We start from the raw sequence: 21,197 nt of genomic DNA, 5'->3' as shown, positions 1-21,197 counted from the left end.
AGTGCATTTTATGTAAGTACTATTTTTATGATATTATTAGATTTAAATGCATGATAAATGTTCCAGTGAACACTATCATCCTTCCACTACTGAGGTATCATCATCATCAGAAGAAGAAGAAGCAGACATAAATATACACCAAGATCCCCAAACACCAATACTTGGTAATGCTCTCTTGGTGAAGAAGGAATTAATTAGGAATGCTAAACAAACAGGAGCTCCTTTAACGGTTAAAGAAATGGATTTCACTGAGTTTTACGATGTAAAAAAACGCTGTACAATGAAATGTACTGGATGTTAACTTAATGATAACTGAAGTAATGTTAGTTTAAATCTTAAAAGGGAAATATTACTTCCTGTATAAAGAAAGTTATGTTATAAACAACCAACATGGACGAAAGTTGATGTTTGCCAAAAAAGAAAGAGTCAGAGTTCGTCCGAATAGTTTTCACCAAAATGCCAGCTGCGTAGGGCTTACTCTTCAAAAATTCCTTTAGGTGATAACAAACTAAAAGATTTGAAACAATTGCTTTCAAAACACATAATTCCCGGATTTTTTTAAGCCTTTTACGATTTAATTTTTCATTGATACTTTTTTTGTAATTTCAATTTTATTTTTAAGTTCTTTTTTATTAAAAATGTTTTTGTTATACTAATGTTACTACAATTTTCAATTTGTTTAATAAAGTTGTTCAATGACTTTTTGTCCTTATTTCCACGCCACCTTTCAGAACTAGCTAGATAACCAAAAATTTTATAAAATGAGTATGTCTGTGAAATTTATTTAGAATTTTATATGAAAATTTAGAATTTTATTTTAAAGATATTATCTTTAAAACTAAATTCTAAATTTTTCTTTCTACAACTAAATTCTAAATTCTTAATTTTTCATCCCTTTTGATGTCCAATTGCAATTACGTCATTGTTGCCACAAAATGACTGTGGCAACAATGACGAAATTGCAATTGGGATCAAATTTAGGGATGAAAAATTAAGAATTCATTTCGAATGTGTAGTAGAGTTACAGTATATCACGGTGGCCAAGTACTACTGCAATACTAATCCAGTATCTCCATTATGCTTCATTGCATGAGGTATTAAGTAAAATAATTTTATGTTTTTGGCCCTCCTGAAAAGTTACACTTTTGTAGTTGCGTCATTGTTCCACCGGGACAGCGATATGTAAGAAATAAAATAAAAATGAAAGTCAACGGAATAATAACAGAACCCATAGAAGCAAACACGGGAATCAGGCAAGGAGATTCACTAAGACCTCTACTGTTTATGTCGGATGCAATAATAATACAAGTGAAGAAAAAAAGAGGGTAAAAAATGGGCGATAGAGAGATAAAAATACTCTGTTACTCTGGTGACACCATGTTGATAGCAGAGTGCGAAGACAACCTATAGAGATTACTACACGAATTCAACATTAACGCAAAAGAAATGAATATAAAAATATCAGCCCAAAAAACAAAAAGCTTAGTAATAGCCAAAGAACAAATAAGATGCAAATTGGAGTTAGACAATCAAGTTATACAACAAGTAATGACTTTCAAATACCTGGGAATTATTCTATCAACTCTCAACAATATCGAAGAAGAGTTAAAAGACCGAATAATTAAAGCCAGTAGAACGGCTGGATGCCTAAACAACACAATTTGGAAAAACAAACACCTAAGAGTGGAAACAAAGGCCCGAATATATAAGTCAGTTATTAGGCCAGTTATGACTTACACGGCCGAAACAAGACCAGATACAAGCAAAACAAAAAGACATCAGGAGACAAATGAAATGAAGATCTTAAGAAGGATTGTTGGAAAAGGACTACAGGACAGGGTAAGAAGTGAGGAAATCAGACGCATATGTGGGGTAGACAATATAAATACATAGCTGGGTAAAGAATAGAAAATAAGAGTGGAATCAACACATAAGCGTGATGCCTGAATCAAGGATAGTAAGAGTAGCCAGGGACAAGTCACCATTAAGCAGAAGTATAGCAGGCAGTGTTGCCTATATAAAAGAAAAAGAAGAAGAAAGTTAAACTCACGAATTTTCTTTGTTATATATATTTAAATCGAGGTTAACTTCTCAATTTATTCGAAGAAAAATTTTCATTTGATAAATAAATAAAATAAGTCTTATTTGACGTTGGTAAAACATAGATATGTGTCAGTTTTATTGGTTGAATAACTTTATTTGTCGTTGGTAATACCGGCCATTAGTGTCCTATATTTCACGGCACTTCACTTCACTATTTTGTAACATTCATGTTTATTAAATAAATATTAAATGTACTCTAAATAAAGAACTATTCGTCGATTTTATTTGGCAATGTCACAAAACCACTTATTTTGTGCACAATGTATTTTAATTGGATGTTTACCCTTTGCCCCAACGCATTCAATAGCATTTGCAAAATTTCACGCTTCAAAAACGCATAATAACTTAGAAGTACAAATTTAAAGTCTTCTTTATCTTAAAATAGTTCAAACGACCCGTGACGTCACAGAGTTTAACTATGTGGTTCCGTTTATGGTTATATTTACGTATATTCTTCTTCTTCTTCTTTAGTTTATTGGCCTCCACCTACTTGGATATTTGGCCAGCTCGTCATCGGGGAATAAAGGAAAAATATTTATATTCTAATGACATTTATCGTATGTTGTTGTAATAATATATACCAGTTTGTTGAGATTGGAGTTTGATACAGTTTTTGAAGGAAAGGAAAGAAGGTTTACTATTGAAAATAAAACCATTTTGTAAAAGTACAAATTTTCTATGAATAGTTCAAACAATCAAAAACACTTTTAACGTCACATAACTGTATTTTTTACTGACGTGTATGTCTAATTTAAAATTATATATACAATTGGTGTAGAATGTAAACATACAACCCCGTGACGTCACGACGCGTTTTGGGGTGGCTGGTATAAGTTGAATTTTTAGTCGTCTTTAGGGGCCAAACGAAAGACAAACAAAACTTTTTTATCTTTGATACAGGTTCTAAATTATGTTCTGTTGTGATTTATACCATTTTTTCGAATTTAACATTTTATGTAAGTTCCCTATTTAAGTCCCCTCCCCTTGATTTGCTACCTGAGTCACCTTCGCGGTTCCAGATATTTCTGTACAGTTGTACTTGCCTTAATGATGCAACGTTTAATTTTCAGAGAGATGACAGAGACAGAATAGTAAGAGTAGGGGATTGGTCTGAACATGTCAGTTCATCTGGTAAGAAGTATTATTATAATTGCAAAACAGAAGTATCCCAGTGGGAGAAACCAAGAGAATGGATAGAAAGGGAACGAGATCGTGATCGATTTAGAAATAGGGATCGAGATAGAGATTCAGATAGGAGTTACAGCAGTTGTAGCCGTTCAAATTTGAGTAAGTACTTCGACATATTTTTTATTTTATTATATTTTTTTATAGTATAAATAAAATATTTTTGTACTATTTGCTATGTACACAATAAATGTGTGAATCTTGTGGGGTTTGTACCTACCTGTTTTGCCTTCGATATTTACTGGTTTGCATTGATTTGACTTACTTTACTTTTTCGTGTCCTGACAACTATAGTTTCTGAGCCCAGTATTGGACTATGTCCAATGCTAGTTGATCTCCTGTCTTTAAGTCATTGAGTGTGCATCTATGCGGCCAGTTTTGGCAAGCTAGGAGATGTTTCATGTTCCTTATGACTCCACAGTCACACTTGTCATTCCTGTTCAGCAGACCTCATTTAATGAGGTTTGACTTGGTCGGTGCTACGCCAGTTCTTAAACGATTCAGCATGCGCCATGTTGACTAGTGGCTTGAAATCTCGCTTTGTGGAGTTTCTGTGGGTGGATAACAGGGTTTCTTCCATACCGGGCATGCATATTCCGCTGTTGAGAACCAACGCATGTCATGTTAAGCTTAATACCATAGGTTTGCCGCCGTATTTACTATTGCTAAGTTTTCTCACCTTCTTTCGGGTTTTTTTAAGTGGAACCTGTATGATAATGAGCGGTCTAGTGTGACTCCAAGGTACATTGGCTTTTCGGTGTGCTCTAGTGACATATTGTTCCAGGTGATGTTGAGTTTCCTTTTGCCAGTCGGGACTGAAGGTGAAAAGTACACACCTGAGTTTTGGTCGGATTTGGTCTTAACGAATTTTCTTTATAATAATTAGGCATCAAATTCAGGGTAGCTTCCAATTTTTGTCTGACCTCTTCAAAGGTTCAAGCTTGGGCTGTGACGCCTAAGTCGTCTGCGTGTCAGAAGTTTTTACTAAAAGTTGGCGTTGGTTGATCATTGGTGTAAGTATAGGTGCTAGCACATTACCCTAAGCCAAGCTGTTTGTTTTGTTTCGCCAGCGACGTTTTTCCTACAAGACTCACGTAGAATCGTCTATTTTGTAGTAGTGATTCCAATTTTTTGACAAGTTTGTAGTGCTTAAGAATGGTATAGACTTTCTGCAACAGATTTCTGTGGTTGAGGGTGTACGCAGCGCTTAGGTCGATGAGAGCTAGGCCTGTTACAGTTTGTCCAACCTAGGAACAAGTTTGAAAATCTTTCAATCGCCATGTGGCTGTAACTTTTTTTCTTCAAATCCATTCTTGATGTGTTCCGTTAGAGCTAGAACTTAACTGGTGCAGTTCCTCCCAGGTTTGAAACCAGCTTGCTGTGGTATGAAGCTGTCTTTCATACAGCTTATATAGGTGGCAGAGAAGCGATATATGGTGGTAACTCTTTGGCGTTTCTGGGTCTTTACCAGGTTCTAGTATAGCTGTGACTTTTTGCTTTCGTGCATTGATGAATTTTTTCCATGATTTGAAATATTTGACATATGTGTTTTTACTACAGGACATGAGAAACATTCCAACTCACGGGCGGCTAACAGCAGTAGCAGCACGAGCACTAAAGAACACAGTCGTGAAAGTGCAACTGTCAGTCGACATTGGAGTAGTAGCAGTAGCCGAGATGACGGGGACACATCCTCTAAGGATTCTTCTCGATTGTCTCAGAAACATGCCGAAGATAGTGTTCAGGCTACGCAAGATATGGATATATCGCCGGGAGACAGTACACCCACATCAGAAATTTCATATTCAACTAGTACATCTCAACAGGTACAGTCTTTTTATATTATTACAGCATTAATATTACGATTTGCTAACAAATATTTTGCTAACACTAATAATAGGCCTGGAACCTGTGTACACCAAAAAAAAAGTTTATTAATAGCAAGCTGAAAATTTGTTCATAGCTTAACAGTGTCTAGTCGGACAAACTTTGATGTATGGCAACACTGGAACAGGGGAAATTTTAATTTTAGAACGTGACTTTAAATTTTAAACACGTGGAATGTGTCATCCTGATATGTTTATAATTGTGAAAACTAGCAGGTTGTTTTTAAGTGTATTCAATAGCAAACTTTATATAATTTTATTTAATCAATTAAGCCCATTTGTACATTTCGGTGTTGGGCTGTTTACATCTAGTTCAATACCTACATTTCAATACATTTTAATAATTATAAAAATTATAAAATACTTATTTTTAACAATACAAGTTTACTGAATATAAAGTACTTATTTGACACATCTTTCTGTCCATATATTTTAGTCTTGTGGTGCTTCTTTGATACTTCTTTTCCATGCTGTTCTATTTTGTGCTAATTGTTTTACCAGACTCCATTGCAGTCCTCTCTTCTCTGCTTCCTGTCTAACTTGTTCTTCCCATGTCATTCTTGGATGGCCTACTTTGTTTTTGCCTTGTACCCTTACTTCATATCCTTTTTTTGTTGTTCTTGTGTCGTTCATTTTATGGATGTGAGATGTGACCTAGCCATCCTAACTATCGTACCCCTATAATTGTCTCTATGGGTTTTAACTTTAGAGCTAGAGTTAATTGTTTCGTTTCTTATTTTATTTATTTATTTATTTATTTATTACGGGATGTCCCCATTTTTACAAATAACAAAAATAATGTATCTTAACCATGACACAAATACTAAACTAAGTATAAAATAATTAATAAATATTGTTAAACAAATTATTATAATTTAAGTAAATTAAAATTCCTGAAAATATTATTCAAATATCTCTGACAATTAAAATCAAATGAAGTGAAGACTCCAAGGTAAAGGTTATCTTCGATTCCTTACATACTCAGTCAGGCAGTGCTTAAATCTTACAGATCTTGTATCCACCAGATCATAAGATTGACTTAAGTCATTTTCCAGTGTCTGAATCCTGTTAATTGGAGAGGATTTGCCATAGTTGGTGTGATAGTGTTTTATAGAAAATATGGGCATGTCTCTAAGAATTCTAGTGCTACATCTAAAGTTGATAAAACTTAATAAATCGGAAGAGTCGGTGGTATGGTCAAGTAGTTTATAGAAAAAAAATTAAATCACATTTAGTTCTGTAGTGTTCTAAGGAACTGATATTTAGCCTTGACCTTAATTCCACCGAAGACATTTCTTTAAGTTTAATCTATAAGCACAAATCCGGAGAAACTTATTTTGAATTTTTTCAAGGGTGTAAATATGGTTAAAATAGTATGGTGACCATACTATAGAAGAATAAGACAGGACGCTAGGGACGAAAGTAAGATATAAAATTCTGTATGTGAGTACGGAAAGATCTCGAGAATTTCTTGTGATAAAACCTAGATTACGGTATGCTTTATTTGACAAATTGTTAATGTGTGGGATAAATGACAAGGAACTGTCAAATAACTCCCCAAATCTTTTATTTCAGTCACTCTTGATAGAACGCTTGTATTAATGTGATAGTCAAACACAACATTATTTTTAGATTTGCTAAAGGATATAACAAAACACTTATCTTTATTTAACTGGAGACAATTGGAAAGAAGTCAAGTCTTCCTGGATCCTTAGGCAATCAGACAGATTTGAAACTTTGAAATATAGCTTAAGGTCATCAGCAAATAGCAAAAACTGACAAACTTTTATTACCTCAGAATTATCATTAATAAACAAGTTAAAGGGAAGAGGACCCACATGTGAGCCTTGTGGGACCCCTGAACTTACCAAGATAGGAATCGAAAGTGAACCCTTTATAAAAACAAACTGAACTCTTTCATCAAGATAACTACTCAACCATGGAAGAAACCACTCAGGAAAACCAATACATCTTAATTTAAAGATGAGTAAAGAATGGATCACTGTGTCAAAGTCCTTCGAGAAATCAGTATAAATGGAGTCCACTTGGTACCCATCTTCGAAAGCCCTGACAATGTAATCATTATATAAAACAAGATTTGTAGACGTAGATTTACCCTGCCTAAATCCATGTTGCTCATTAATGAAGAGATTTCTACAGTGCCAAGTAAGATATTTGTTTAAAATTAATTCAAAAAGTTTGGGGATGGCAGATAACATAACAACAGGTCTATAATTTTTTATATTGTCTCAGTCACCGTTTTAAATACCGGAGTTATATAACTGTCACACCACTTACTAGGGAAGGTATGTAGTCTCAAAGATAAATTAAATAATACATGTAAAGGTTTAGAGTTTAGATAAACTGTAGACGCATCTTTTTAAAAAATATGTTGGAATGTTATCAGGGCCATAACTGAGTTTATCCTTGAGACCATTTATAGACTCAAAAACTTCAGAAAGTGAAAATTGAATAAACGGAATGGTGACCGAATTTTTTAATTTAAAATTGTAGTTACTTAAATTAACTTTGTCAGAGCGATAGACACTAGAGAAATGGCTCGCAAACAAAATTTTGTCTCTTCTTGTGACCCCTTCTATTTTTCTGAGGAATCTGATCTCTGTAGCTTTGATTTTTCTCTTGTTGTTCTTTGTTAGCGTCCACAACTCACTCCCATAGACGATTGATGGCTTTACCACTTTTTGGTACACTTGTGTTTTTACTTCTTTGGTATCTCTTTCTTTCCAAAGAACGTATTTCTTAGTGTATTATAAATTGTGCCTGCTTTTTCTATTTTATTGTTTATTTCTTTGCCTATTTTACCATCTCCCTCAATAATTGTACCTAAGTAGTTGTAGCTGTTTACTTGTTCTAACACTTGTACTTCGACCTTAATTTTTATCACTTTTTTTGTATTTGTCATAACCATTGTTTTACTTTTAGCGGTGTTTATTTCCATGTTCATTTTTCTTAGTTCTTTTATATAAACGTTTATTATTTGGATGCCTCAGAAGTCAAACGGTGTAAGTCAATTCTCCCTAAAAATGACTTATTGAGGTTTAACACACATTATTATATATGAAGGGCCGCGGGAAAGAACGATCAGAGTCCATTTTTGGTCGAAATTTAAATATTGCCACCATATTTTAGCTTTTCGTGGAAAGAACCCAAGCATGGTTTCGATTGTCCAATAACGATCACCGTACGTTACAATTAAAAATGTTTTATTTAATTTTCCTGAACCAAAGTATACGAACTAAAACTTTCAAATTGGATTTGTATAAAATGAACAAAATGTGACTCTGATCGTTCTTTCCCGTGGCCCTTCATATATTATTATATATATTATGTGTTTAACACACATATATTATTATTGTTTGTATTTATGAATATGTTACTCATATTATGATAAATAAAGACGGTTTATTTGTTTTTAATAATTACTTATATTTCTGCAACCACATTCTGAAACATCTTAGTATCTCATTTTAAACACTTATTGACTTACACCGATTGGCTTCTGAGGCATCGATTTGTTGCAGTTTCTCTTCCATATGACTTAACTATAACTTTATATAATATATGAAAAAATGTTTGTCTGACAAATATGTTTGACATTTTAATAAGTCTGGCATGTAGAACATGTCAAATGACATGAATTATGTTAGTGCTAAATAGCAGTCTGATTTTTGCATGAGAGTTTAATAAAAGGGTAACAAATCAAATGGAAGTTCTGTCTGACAAAATACATGGGAAGTTTTTGTAGTCTGATGTTCGAAACCTGTAACCCAGAGGTTCCCAACCAATGTGCCCTGAAGTCCCTGTAGGTGTGCCGCGAAATTCACGTAACAATACGTTATGATTATACTCATACAGTTTATTTACCCAAGTGTGCCGTGACTGACAAGTTTTCAAGTTAGTGTGCCTAAGGTTAAAATAGTTTGGGAACCGCTGCTGTAACCTGTTCCACAATTAAAACTTCCCCTGTTCCAGTGTTCCTGTACATCAAAGTTTGTCCTACTAGACACTGTTAAGCTATTAACAAATTTTCAGCTTGTTATTAATAAACTTTTTTTTGTTATGCGGGATCCATGCCTATAATAAAATTGATAAGTTTTACATCCAATGTTTCTTTTGCTTTCATATAAATAACAAATAACTTGTGCATTAACTGTATTTTTTGTGTTGTTACAGGCACCAGACCAAACAAATACAATAGGGCCAGTACTGTTAGCAAACGCCCTACCGAAGCTTATCTCCCATCCGATCCATATACCATCAAATCCACTAGTGAGGACGGAGTTATCACCGCAAAACACGCCAGTTCCATCAACTGTAACAATCTCAAATACCCCAGGACCACCAGTGAGTCTAACATTGACTACATCCTTACCAAGGATGGTATCCCAGAGTACGCCGACTTCTGAAAATTCTGAGAAAGGAGTACTTCAAAGACCTCCAATTATGACAACTACCGTTACATCCATCGGGGACAGTGCAGTGCTTACTACTCTAAGTGTGGACACTAATCATTCGGGAAGTGTTGTTGAGGGGCCACCTACGCCTACTCACTCTGAAACACCGGATTGTGCAAAGGGTGAGGATTTATATAAGGTTGATAAGTATCTGCTGTATTCAATTACAGAAAAACTTACTCTGTGGTTAATTGTTTACAGCAGGTAGTAAATTTCAGTTTTCTCGCGCTTTTCCGGTTCCACAGTCAATATACTTGGGTCTATATTGTATTCAAGTTAGAACTCAAAAAGATGTCATATTAACTGCTGAAGGATTCAGGTGTAATCCACGGGCTGGCCATGTCCATGGACTTCGTAATAACCGCCTTGCCAAGTTTATCTGGGTGGAAGCCCCACAGGAAGAAGGCTCTTAGGACGCCCACGAATGCGATGGATACAGAATGTACAGTCAGATTTAGGAACTGACACTGCTGATATGCTGATTACACCTTGTTAGAGGCTAAGACGTCCTACAAAGATTACTGCACGAATTCAACATTAACGCGAAAGAAATGAATATGAAAATATCAGCCCAAAAAACAAAAAGCTTAGTAATAGCCAAAGAACCATTAAGATGCAAATTGGAGTTATGACATTCAAATTATACAACAAAATGACTTTCAAATATCTGGAAATTAATCTATCAGCCGACAACAATATTGAAGAAGAGGTAAAAGACCAAATAATTAAAGCCAGTAGAACGGCCGGATGCCTAAACAACACAATTTGGAAAAACAAACGCAAGGTAGACAACAGGGTTGGCAAAAACTAAGGTTTTTTTTTTAAAAAAACAGGTTTTTTGGTTTAAACCGGGTTTTTTGATATAAAGTATAATAAGTCTAAATACTTTAAAAATGAGTAAATTTTTTTATAAAATAATAGTAATAGACAATGAAAAAAATTATCGAGACAACTTTTGTTTTTATTTACGCACACAAAAAATTAATATATAGTCCAGAAAGCCACTGGGAATCCGCCCGGAAAAATATTCTGATTCGGATTTTTGGCACAATCTTACTCAAAAAGGACCCCTCTTAACAACTGAACAAAGGACCCCGCACAAACCTTATGGAGAATAGGTCCCAGTGGATTTCGTTCATACTTTGGGATAATACTCTTTGAAGCATCCTGATAAAAAGTTCTCATGGGCACAACTCAATCGTATGAAGGATTTTCAAGATATAGGGGCCCAAACTCGGAAAATTATAAGATTTACGGGGCATTCCAATCCTGTGAGTTACTGGTTATTTGGCAACATGTAGAAGTTTGGATCAAGGAAAAGTACTAGTAGTCTATGATTTTTTCCTGGCTATCCAATGGCGACCTTTACTTTGACCTTGACCTTCAACGGACGTCATCTTCTTGAGTTTCGAGGGTTTTCGGCATTCAATTGTTATAAACAGATTACTCATGGGTTTTTGACCTCCGAATGACGTGGTGGCCAGGGCCTCTGCAAGGGACGTCATCTTCTAGAGTTTCTGATTTCCAATGTCAATGAAAGGGGCTTGTGGAGTTTCGAGGCTCTTTGGTACTACATTAATGCAAATGGATTATTTATAGGTTTTTGGGGTTGCTGAACACGAATACGTGATCAGCACAGACACAGGACCACCTGGTGCCTAAGACAGGTTATCTTCTGGAGTTTCGGAGGAATCAAACGGATTACTCTTAGGTTTTTGGGGTTGCCTGCATACATGCATACTACCGAACATGCACTGTGGCACGTCATCTTCTGGAGTTTCGAGGGTTTTCAGCATTAAATTGATGGTGTCTGTTCTGATGGTGTATTTGTGTTTAGCAGCCCCAAAAACTAATGAGTAACACCCATCTGCGTCAATTTAATGTCGAAACCTGTCGAAACTCCAGAAAAAGACCTGTTTTAGGCACCAGGTGCTCCGCGGATGGGATATGATATCGAATTCACGTTCAGCAGCCCCAAAAACCTGTGAGTAATCAGTTTACATTAATTTAGTACCGAAAGCTCTCGAATCTCCAAAGCATGACGTGCCTTTGGCACCAGGTACTCCGATGTCTGTTCTGATGGGTTATTCGTGTTCAGCAACTCCAAAAACCTATGAGTAATCCGTTTGCATCAATGTAGTACCAAAGATTCTCGAAACTCCAGGAGCCCCTTTCATTGACCTTGGAAACCAGGTGCTCCGGGAGTCGGTTCTGGTGGCATATTCGCGTTTAGCGACCTCAAAAAACCCTCCAGTAATTCATTTGCATCAATTAAATGCCGAAAACCATCGAAACTTTAGAAGATGACGTCCCTTGCAGTGGCCACCACGTCATCCAGAGGTCAATTCTGATGGCATATTCTTGTTTCGCGATCCCAAAAACCCATGAGTAATCTGTTTATATCAATTTAATACCTAAAACCCTCGAAACTCTAGAAGATGATGTCCGTTGAAGGTCAAGTTCAATGTAAAGGTCGCCATTGGATAGCCAGGAAGAAATCCTAGACTACTAGTACTTTTCCTTGATCCAAACTTCTACATGTTGCCAAATAACCAGTAACTCACGGAATTGGAATATGTACCCCGTAAATCTTATAATTTTCCGAGTTTGGGCCTCTATATCTTGAAAATCCTTCATACGATTGAGTTGTGCGCATGAGAACTTTTTATCAGGATGCTTCAAATCCCAAAGTATGAACGAAATCCACTGGGACCTATTTTCCATAAGGTTTGTGCGGGGTCCTTTACATGTTGCCAGGTCCAAAAGTGGGTCAAACATTTTTTACACTTTTTTTTTTTTGTTTTTTTTTTCGTAAAATTATTTTTTTTTCCATCGAACAAAAATTTTTAGGTTTTTTAGATCATTCCAAACAGAAAAGGTCTGAGTGACTTTTCTCTAAAGTTGCTAATCAAGCGGGCGCGACACTATTTTCAACTGTTGCGTTGTATGCATATGTAATATACGTAAATATCTGTGAGGAAAAACATTCTGATTCAATTATTTTCAACGTCTTGCTTGAAAAGGTCTCCTTTTAACAAATTTGCATGTTGCCAGGATCAAAAAGCAGTCAAAAATTTTTTTAAACGTTTTTTTTTTGTTTTTTCCGTAAACTAATTTTTTTGCATCGGACAAATTTTTTTTAGGTTTTTTGGATCATTCCAAAGAGAAAATATCTTAAGTGACTTTTCTGTAAATATGATAGTTTTCGAGATATAAACGATTGAAAATTTAAAAATTTCAAAATTGGCCATTTTTAACCCTCAAAAACTATATAAAAAATCGAAAATTTCAATGTTGCCAAGGTACGTAAATACTCTATGAACATCGATTGATGAAATCCTTAAGAGCTTTTTGCAATACAATATCGAAAACCCCTTTGTTTTTTAATTGCGAATCAAGCAGATGCGACACTATTTTCAACCGTTGCATGTAGGTATAATATGTAATCGGAATAGAGTTGTTTAAAAAAAATTGTTTAAAAAATTTTTTGACCCATTTTTGACCCTGGCAACATGCAAATTTATTAATAGGGAACCTTTTCATGCAAGATAGTGAAAAAAAATTGAATCAGAATATTTTTCCACAGATATATTTACGCATATTACATACAATGTTGTATACATGCAACGGTTGAAAATAGTGTAGCAGCCGCTTGATTATCAATTAAAAAACAAAGGGCTTTTCGATATTGTTTTGCAAAAAAACTCTTAGGGATGTCATCAATCGATGTTTAAAGAATATCTACTTACTTTGGTAACATTAAAATTTTCACTTTTTCACATAGTTTCTGAGGGTTAAAATGGCCGATTTCGCACTTTTTAAATCTTTAATCGCTTATATGTCAAAAACTACCAACTTTAGAGAAAAGTCACTCAAGACCTTTTCTGTTTGGAATGATCCAAAAAACCTAAAAAAAAACTTTGTTCGATGTAAAAAAAAATAATTTGGGGAAAAAACAAAAAAAAAACGTTTAAAAAATTTTTGACCCACTTTTAGACCTGGCAACATGCAAATTTGTTAAAAGTGGTCCTTTTTGAGTAAGATTGTGCAAAAAATCAGAATCAGAATATTTTTCCTAGCGGATCCGCAGTGGCTTTCTGGACTAATAACAAAAAAAAACATCTTCAAACGTAATAATATTTAAAATATCTAAGTTTGAAAGTAAAAAATAGAATTTATTTATCTTAATTTTCTTCATTTGTGGCAGTTGTATTAAAAACATTAAACGAAAACACTAGTTTGGAGGCTAAATAAAAAAACCAGGTTTTCTTCTTAAAAAACCAGTTGGTTTAAACCTTGGTTTAAACCAAGGTTTTAAGCATGTTGGTTTAAACCTGCCAACCCTGGTAGACAATATAAATACCTGGGTAAAGAACAGAAAATAAGATTGGAATCAACACATATAAGCATGATGCCTGAATCAAGGATAGTAAGAATAGCCATGGACAAGTCACTATTAGGCAAAAGAAGTATAGTACGCCTAAGGTAAAGATGGAACGACAATTTAGGGGCAAAATAAAAGGCACTGTTGAAGATAAACAGGTAGTTCTGCCTATATAAAAGAACAAGAAGAGATTTAAGGACAATGGGGCTACCCACTGACCCAACTATCATGCACGATCATTAGAGATGGAAGCGAGTTGTGCAGTCAGCCAAGATTCACCCTACAAGAAGAAGCTTTAAAATGTTGGATGATCTCAAGTTAAACGGATGTTTTTGAGGCATTTCGGCAATACTTTAGGAGAGGATTATAAGAGATTATCTAGAATATTTGCAAACAAGTATTGTATGGGCCATTCCACGAACGTATGCCTGTTTTGGATTACTTCGACAATGAATATTTTACTGTGCAACATAAAAAGAACGAAAGTAAATTGCACATTACATTGTTGTTTATTGGAATAATTATTAGCGCCATTTACTTTCGTACTTCTTATGTTGCACAGTAAAATATTCGTTGTCGAAGTAATCCAAAACAGGGGTATGTTCGTGGAATAGGGTATAACAGGGTCATATAATAAAAGTGGAATGTTCTAAGATAATTATCGAAGGTGGTTGGAAATAAATAGTTAATGGTTATTTTGTTCGACGATGGGAGATTAAAATATAGAGGACATTTTTTCTTAACACAGCATAAAATAATTTCCTGGGAAATACTTACCAAAAATAAACTAATATACTGGATACATGTTATAGCTGTATTTTACAGTTGAGTCCATGATTCCTTACCTGTGTACCGAAGTAAAAACACATGTTATTTTTATGAACGCTCTAGACTCAGTACACTGAAAAGAGATACGTACAAAAAAAAACGCTTAAGTACAATTTGTGACGTTTCTGGTTTGTTTACTTTTGTGGCTGTCAGTCTGTTGAATTTTTTGCTGTTTTTGTCGAACTTTTGCATTTTGAAGTTCTTTATATTACACAGACAGTTGCCTTCACAACTAATTTTATATTGGAGTTTGAAATTTTATGGTAAGTGTATTTTATTTTGCCATTAATTTTTACAACATACAAAGCTAACCTCATTCACACAGTTAAGGAATGGTTGTGTTCAAGTTTCCGCCAAAGTAAATAAACAAGAAGAAAATACATAATATGTTATTGAATTTTTTTATAAATTGTTTATTTATTTATTAACCCCTTAACGCGCACACTCGAGTTAACTTGAGCGCGCTAAACTAGCCAAACTGTACACACTCGAGATAATTCGAGCGGCACTGTACTTTATGTTGCTATAATTTTATAGACTTAAATGCAATCGAGAATTGAAAATAATAATGTGAAGGCGGCGCCAGATATGCGGTATTTGGCAATTACTGAACAAGTGCTTGCTAAATATCAAATATTTGAGTGCTCATGAAAGTATTCGTTAAACGGCAAGCACCTTGCACCACATATTCGAGATTCACCACGGCGAATATTTGTTTACTTTGAAGTGTTGAAAAGACCGACAACGTACGGGAACACGACGAATATTCGACAAGCACTAAAATTGGTAAATGCCAAATAGCAAGCAACCCCTCCACACTAATATGCAAATAGCGAGCACTTGTTCAGTATTTGCCAAATACCGCATGTCTGGCGCCGCCTTGAAAGCAAAAAAAAACAATTATTTTATTGATATTTATGATTTACATGGGATTGTAAGCTATAACACTTACTTATTCAAGTATAAAATATAATCCTTTTTCTACTTATCACTTATGACTTATCTTTTACTTGTGAGCCGCTTTCTGACAAATTCAAATGTAGCTGTAATTCTACACCAAAATTTTAAAGCAAAACATTTGATATTCTATTTCTATTTAATTGATAACGTCAAATTTTCTAATATAACCCGTGATCGGAGCAGTAGCCACTTTGTCATTTACTGTTGCGTTTAGTAAATTTCCGGCTTATTTCGTATGCTTTAAATGACGACGGACGAGTAAAGAACCATGGACTCAACTGTATGGGCTTTGGTATATTATACCGGGTGTCCACTTATATTTTCCCCCATTTTAACTGCCTATAACTTCTAAACGGCTTAAGATAGAAATATGCGGTTTTCGATGAAATGTTTTGTTTTAGTAAAAGTTTTGTCTGAATGGATTGAATTTTTTATATCGCTTTCAAATACGAAAAGAAAAATGGCGGGTTTTGAAAAAAAAAGGTTGTTGACTTTTTTTTAATGGAATACCCAGTATATTTTTTTTGTAAATTGAAAGAAAGCTCATTCACCTATCCAGCAATATAAAGTTTTTCAAAATCGGTTGTCAAATCACTGAGTAATTAATTTTTAAAATGAGCGGTGCAACGTGGATATCACATACCTAAATAACATAACAAACAAAATGATAATATGTTATGTGATTTCCACATTGCATCTTTCATTTTAAAAAAAGTTTGCTCAGTCATTTGACAACCGATTTTAAAAAATTTAATATCGCTGGATAGGTAAATGACCGTTTTTTCAAGCTACAAAAAATATACTGGGTGTTTCGATAAAAAAGTCAACGTTTTTTTTCCAAAAATCCGCCATTGTTTATTTAAAAGCGACATAAAAAATGGTCATTTACCTAAAAACTTGAAAAAACGGTCATTTCCCTATCCAACGATATAATTTTTTTTTAAATCGGTGGTCAAATGACTGAGCAATTAATTTTTAAAATGAGAGATGCAATGTGGAAATCACATAACATAATATCAATTTGCTTAGTTATGTTATTTAGGTATGTGATATCCACGTTGCACCTCTCATTTTAAAAATTAATTACTCAGTGATTTGACAACCGATTTTGAAAAACTTTATATCACTGGATAGGTGAATGACCTTTCTTTCAATTTACAAAAAATATACTGGGTGTTCCATTAAAAAAAAGTCAACAACGTTTTTTTCAAAAATCCGCCATTTTTTTTTCGTATTTGAAAGCGATATAAAAATTCAGTCCATTCAGACAAAACTTTTACTAAAATAAAACATTTCAGCGAAAACCGCATATTTCTATCTTGGGCCGTTTAGAAGTTATAGGCAGTTAAAATGGGGGAAAATATAAGTGGACACCCGGTAGTTTTGATAGTTTTTAGCGATATTATTATAATACTAAATTCATTAAATTCTAGACAAATGTTAATAACGTAAATATTTGTAGCTGCAGTAGTACCTGTGAGTAGTCCCCCTGGAACTTTACAAACACTGCAGGGTGTATCTAGTTCTTTACAAGCCTTACGACCACAAGGGCCCACAATTACACCTTCATTAGTTAATCATTATAGAGATGATCTAGTTAATCATGTAAGGGGATGGCCGGCCGAGTTGTTAGAAAAACAGGTGAGGTTTTAGCTTATACTATTTACATATTTATTGTTTTTTTTTTCATAACTTCGAGAATACTCCCTGAAAATTCACGCCAGGTTCACGCCAGCGCGCTTGAGCGTAGTGAGAAACGTTTAACAGCTCTTTCCATTCTTTTTTGTAAATTACTCCGCGATTCAAAAACATATTCTGGTGTGCATCACTTTACGATTTGAAAGACAAAAAGAAATTGAAAACAAAACTCAAAACATTAAACGCGTTTTTCTCAATCAAAACTGCTTTTTTCAAAGGCGGTGGACACTGTAACTCAAAAATACCTAACCGATCGACCTGAAATTTTGCATAAATTTTCTTTAGACGTTTCGTGAGGTAACACTGTCGAGATATTTTTTGTTTTGTACATACTTCATCATCATTCTCTTTGCCTTATCGATATGAGGGGTCGGCTTCCCTAATTGCATTTCTCCATACAATTCTATCTTGGGTCATATCAATATTAATCCCCTTTACCAACATGTCGTGCCTAATCGTCTCCCCCCAGGTCTTCACTTCAGCAATTCTTCGTATTGGGTGATTAGCGTCTCGACGTTGAACATGACCAAACCATCTCAACCTATGCTCTCTCATTTTGGCATCAATTGATGCCACACCTAGACTTCCCCTAATATACTCATTTTTAATTTTATCCTTTTTTGTCACTCCACTCATCCATCTAAGCATTCTCATTTCCGCCACATGCGTTCGTTGTTCCTCTTTGTTTTTCACTGCCCAACATTCAGTTCCGTACATCATAGCCGGTCTTATGGCTGTTTTATAGAATTTTCCCTTCAACTTCATTGGAATTTTCCTGTCGCACAGCACACCACTCGCTTCCTTCCACTTCATCCATCCAGCCCTAATTCTACTGCATGCATCTCCATCTATTATTCCATTACTCTGTAATACCGATCCCAGGTACTTAAAACTATTGCTTTTTACAATCAGTTCACCATCCAAAGATACCATTTTATTTGTAGTAACTCCATATTTAAATGAACATTGCAAATACTCTGTCTCTTTCCTACTAAGTTTTAAACCTTTTTCCTCCAGAGCAGGTCTCCACTGTGCCAGTTTTTGTTCTAAGTCTCTTTCACTATTTCCTACTAATACGACATCATCAGCATACATTAAGCACCATGCAATGTTACCCTGTAGTTCGCTGTTATCTGGTCCAAAACTAATGAGAATAAATACGGACTCAGCACCGAGCCTTGGTGCAATCCTACTTTCACATGAAATTTATCAGTCTCTCCCACACCTGTCCTAACACTAGTCGTTACTCCCTCATACATATCTCTCACAATCTTTACATATTCGCCAGGGACTCCTAGCGTATTGCGCTGTGTCTAGGTACACGCTAACGTGTACGCAAATAAAAAAGTTAGGTACACGCGAATTAAACTTCATCAAGCCAGTGACGTCATTATTAAGCGTGCGCGGTGACTTTATATTTTGGTACACGCTATTTTGATATTTTTAGTATTTGTTGTTTGTTTGATAGAAAATATTTTTATTAAGGGAAGGGGAAGGGAAGCAAAATTATTCAGATGTTTCAAACTTAATTGTAATAAAACAATATGCGTATAAAAGTATATATTCAGGTTAAGCAAAATAAATATTAGTTAACATGATATATACAAAATACTGCTAAAATAATTTTTATACGTAAGTTAATTATACCATTTTATTTGGTGTTTATTTTTATTTATACAGGGAGTTGAACTTGTTACGATTTTCATAGAAAATTGGTTATAACTTTGTAAATATCCCGTATAACATAATAAACCTTTATGTTTTTGTGATATGGAAGTTAAGAAGATTTCGAACATAAAATAAAATATAGGGTGTTCCATTTAAAAAACATAAGTTTGGTCCGCCAGTATATTATCGAACGCCCTGTAACATTCTAACTAATTTTAGTAATTTTGTAATATGACAGCGTTCTAGACACAGCGTTCTTATTGAGTGCCCACCACAGAATCTCTCGAGGAACTCTATCATATGCTTTCTCAAGATCAATGAATACCATATGAGCGTTTGTTTCTTTACTCCTGTATTTTTCCATCAACTGCCTTATAATGAAAATTGCATCTGTTGTTGATCTGCCCTGCATAAAGCCAAATTGATTCTCGGATATTTCGGTCTCTTCACGTATCCGTCTATCAATTACTCTTTCCCATATTTTCATGGTGTGGCTAAGCAGTTTTATAGCCCTGTAGTTTGTACATTGTTGTATATCTCGCTTGTTTACGTAGACAGGTAGTATACTGCTTCTCCATTCGTCTGACATTTGTCCAACTTCCATAATTCTATTAAATAAACCTGCTAGCCACCTTGTTCCTATCTCTCCCAATGCTCTCCATAGTTCCCCAGGAATATCATCTGGTCCTACCGCTTTTCCTTTCTTTATTTTTTGAACCGCTTGAGCCACTTCCTCGTTTGTTATTTTGGTGACCATTGCTGCTACTGTCTCCATTGACTCTACAGGCTGTCTGAGAAATTCTTCATTTAATAAGCTGTCAAAGTACTTTCTCCATCTCTTTTTGACATCCTTTTCGTGAACTAGTATTTTATTATTTTCATCTCGGATACATCTAATCTAATCTTTTGCTTTCTTTTCTCTCTTTTATTTTTGTTTAACAATAATAAATATATTGATTTTCACCCTTTTTTACAAAAAAAATTGTAGTAGACACCTTTTATTAAAAATATTCAATTCTGATTATTTGTTGTTTTCCAGGCTCAAAAGTTGGCAGAAGAAGCGCATATAATGGGCAGTATACAATGTTCCAAGGTTTCAGCCGAACTCAAATCTGCAAGGTCAATAGTTCGACTTACAGAAATACAAGCAACTTTACAAGAACAGAGGTAATTTTAATTTTGTATTATATACCAGGTAATTTTTATTGAAAACAATTAATAGTTTGCGATCATTTTCTCCCTCTTCCTCTGCTTCTGTATAATAGTCTACACGATGAACAAAAAGCAAAAGTAACAGTAAAAGTAATAACCTGTTTGTATGACTAGTATGTGACCTACCACTATCAATTAATTTGACATGAACACAACCAAAGGATAGGTAGTTCACCAACAAATTAATATTTCAAAATAGACAAACCTGAATAGATGATTCTAGCTTAAGCTTGAGAACAATGACCTATTGGAATTGTATGAATTTAGTTTTATAGAACAGGTCGGTGTTGTGTCTTCTTCTTGGTGTGCCTATCCATGACGAATGCTGGTGATCATCATGGCAATTTTTATCTTATCTGCAGCATCGCAGAAAAGTTGCACAGATGTTATGTTGAAGCAGGTTCTGAGGTTCTTTAACCAGGATGTTCTACATCTTCGTATTCTTCCTGTACCTCGCTTTTCAATAATTTTCCCTTACAGCTTGTAGGAGGACTATCTGGATTCATTTCGCATAATGTGTCCAAAGTATTATAACTTTCGAGATTTTATGGTATCTCCGTTGTATATCTGTACTACGGAGATACCATATGCAAGGTGTATAACATTAATAACTGGGTAAGAAACAGAACAGTAGAATGGAATGACCACATAAGCCAAATGACAACAAATAGGGTAGTCAGGACAGCAAGAGACAGTTCCCCAATAGGAAGATAATCAGTGGGAAGACCACGAAAACGATGGAACGACAACTTACTAGAGGCACATTGAAAAAACAGACAGTCATGTCTATACAAAAAG

The 21,197-nt window shown here is 34.7% G+C and overlaps 1 protein-coding gene across 1 annotated transcript in view; it reads left to right on the top strand.

Moving 5' to 3' along the window:
• The window catches only part of LOC114329281 (WW domain-containing adapter protein with coiled-coil homolog), a 61,490-nt gene that overhangs the window by 27,140 nt on the left and 13,153 nt on the right, over window positions 1-21,197 (top strand). The window contains exons 5-9 of the mRNA XM_050661721.1: window positions 3,174-3,390; window positions 4,849-5,114; window positions 9,369-9,771; window positions 17,284-17,462; window positions 20,227-20,354. Coding sequence (XP_050517678.1) covers window positions 3,174-3,390; window positions 4,849-5,114; window positions 9,369-9,771; window positions 17,284-17,462; window positions 20,227-20,354 — 1,193 coding nt within the window. The remainder of the gene's footprint in view (window positions 1-3,173; window positions 3,391-4,848; window positions 5,115-9,368; window positions 9,772-17,283; window positions 17,463-20,226; window positions 20,355-21,197) is intronic.

This window comes from Diabrotica virgifera, chromosome 9 (assembly GCF_917563875.1).
Source record: "Diabrotica virgifera virgifera chromosome 9, PGI_DIABVI_V3a".
Classification (NCBI taxonomy): Eukaryota; Metazoa; Arthropoda; class Insecta; order Coleoptera; family Chrysomelidae; genus Diabrotica; species Diabrotica virgifera.
The sequence above is the reverse complement of the archived record's forward strand: the minus strand, read 5'-3'. Positions and strand labels throughout refer to the sequence as shown.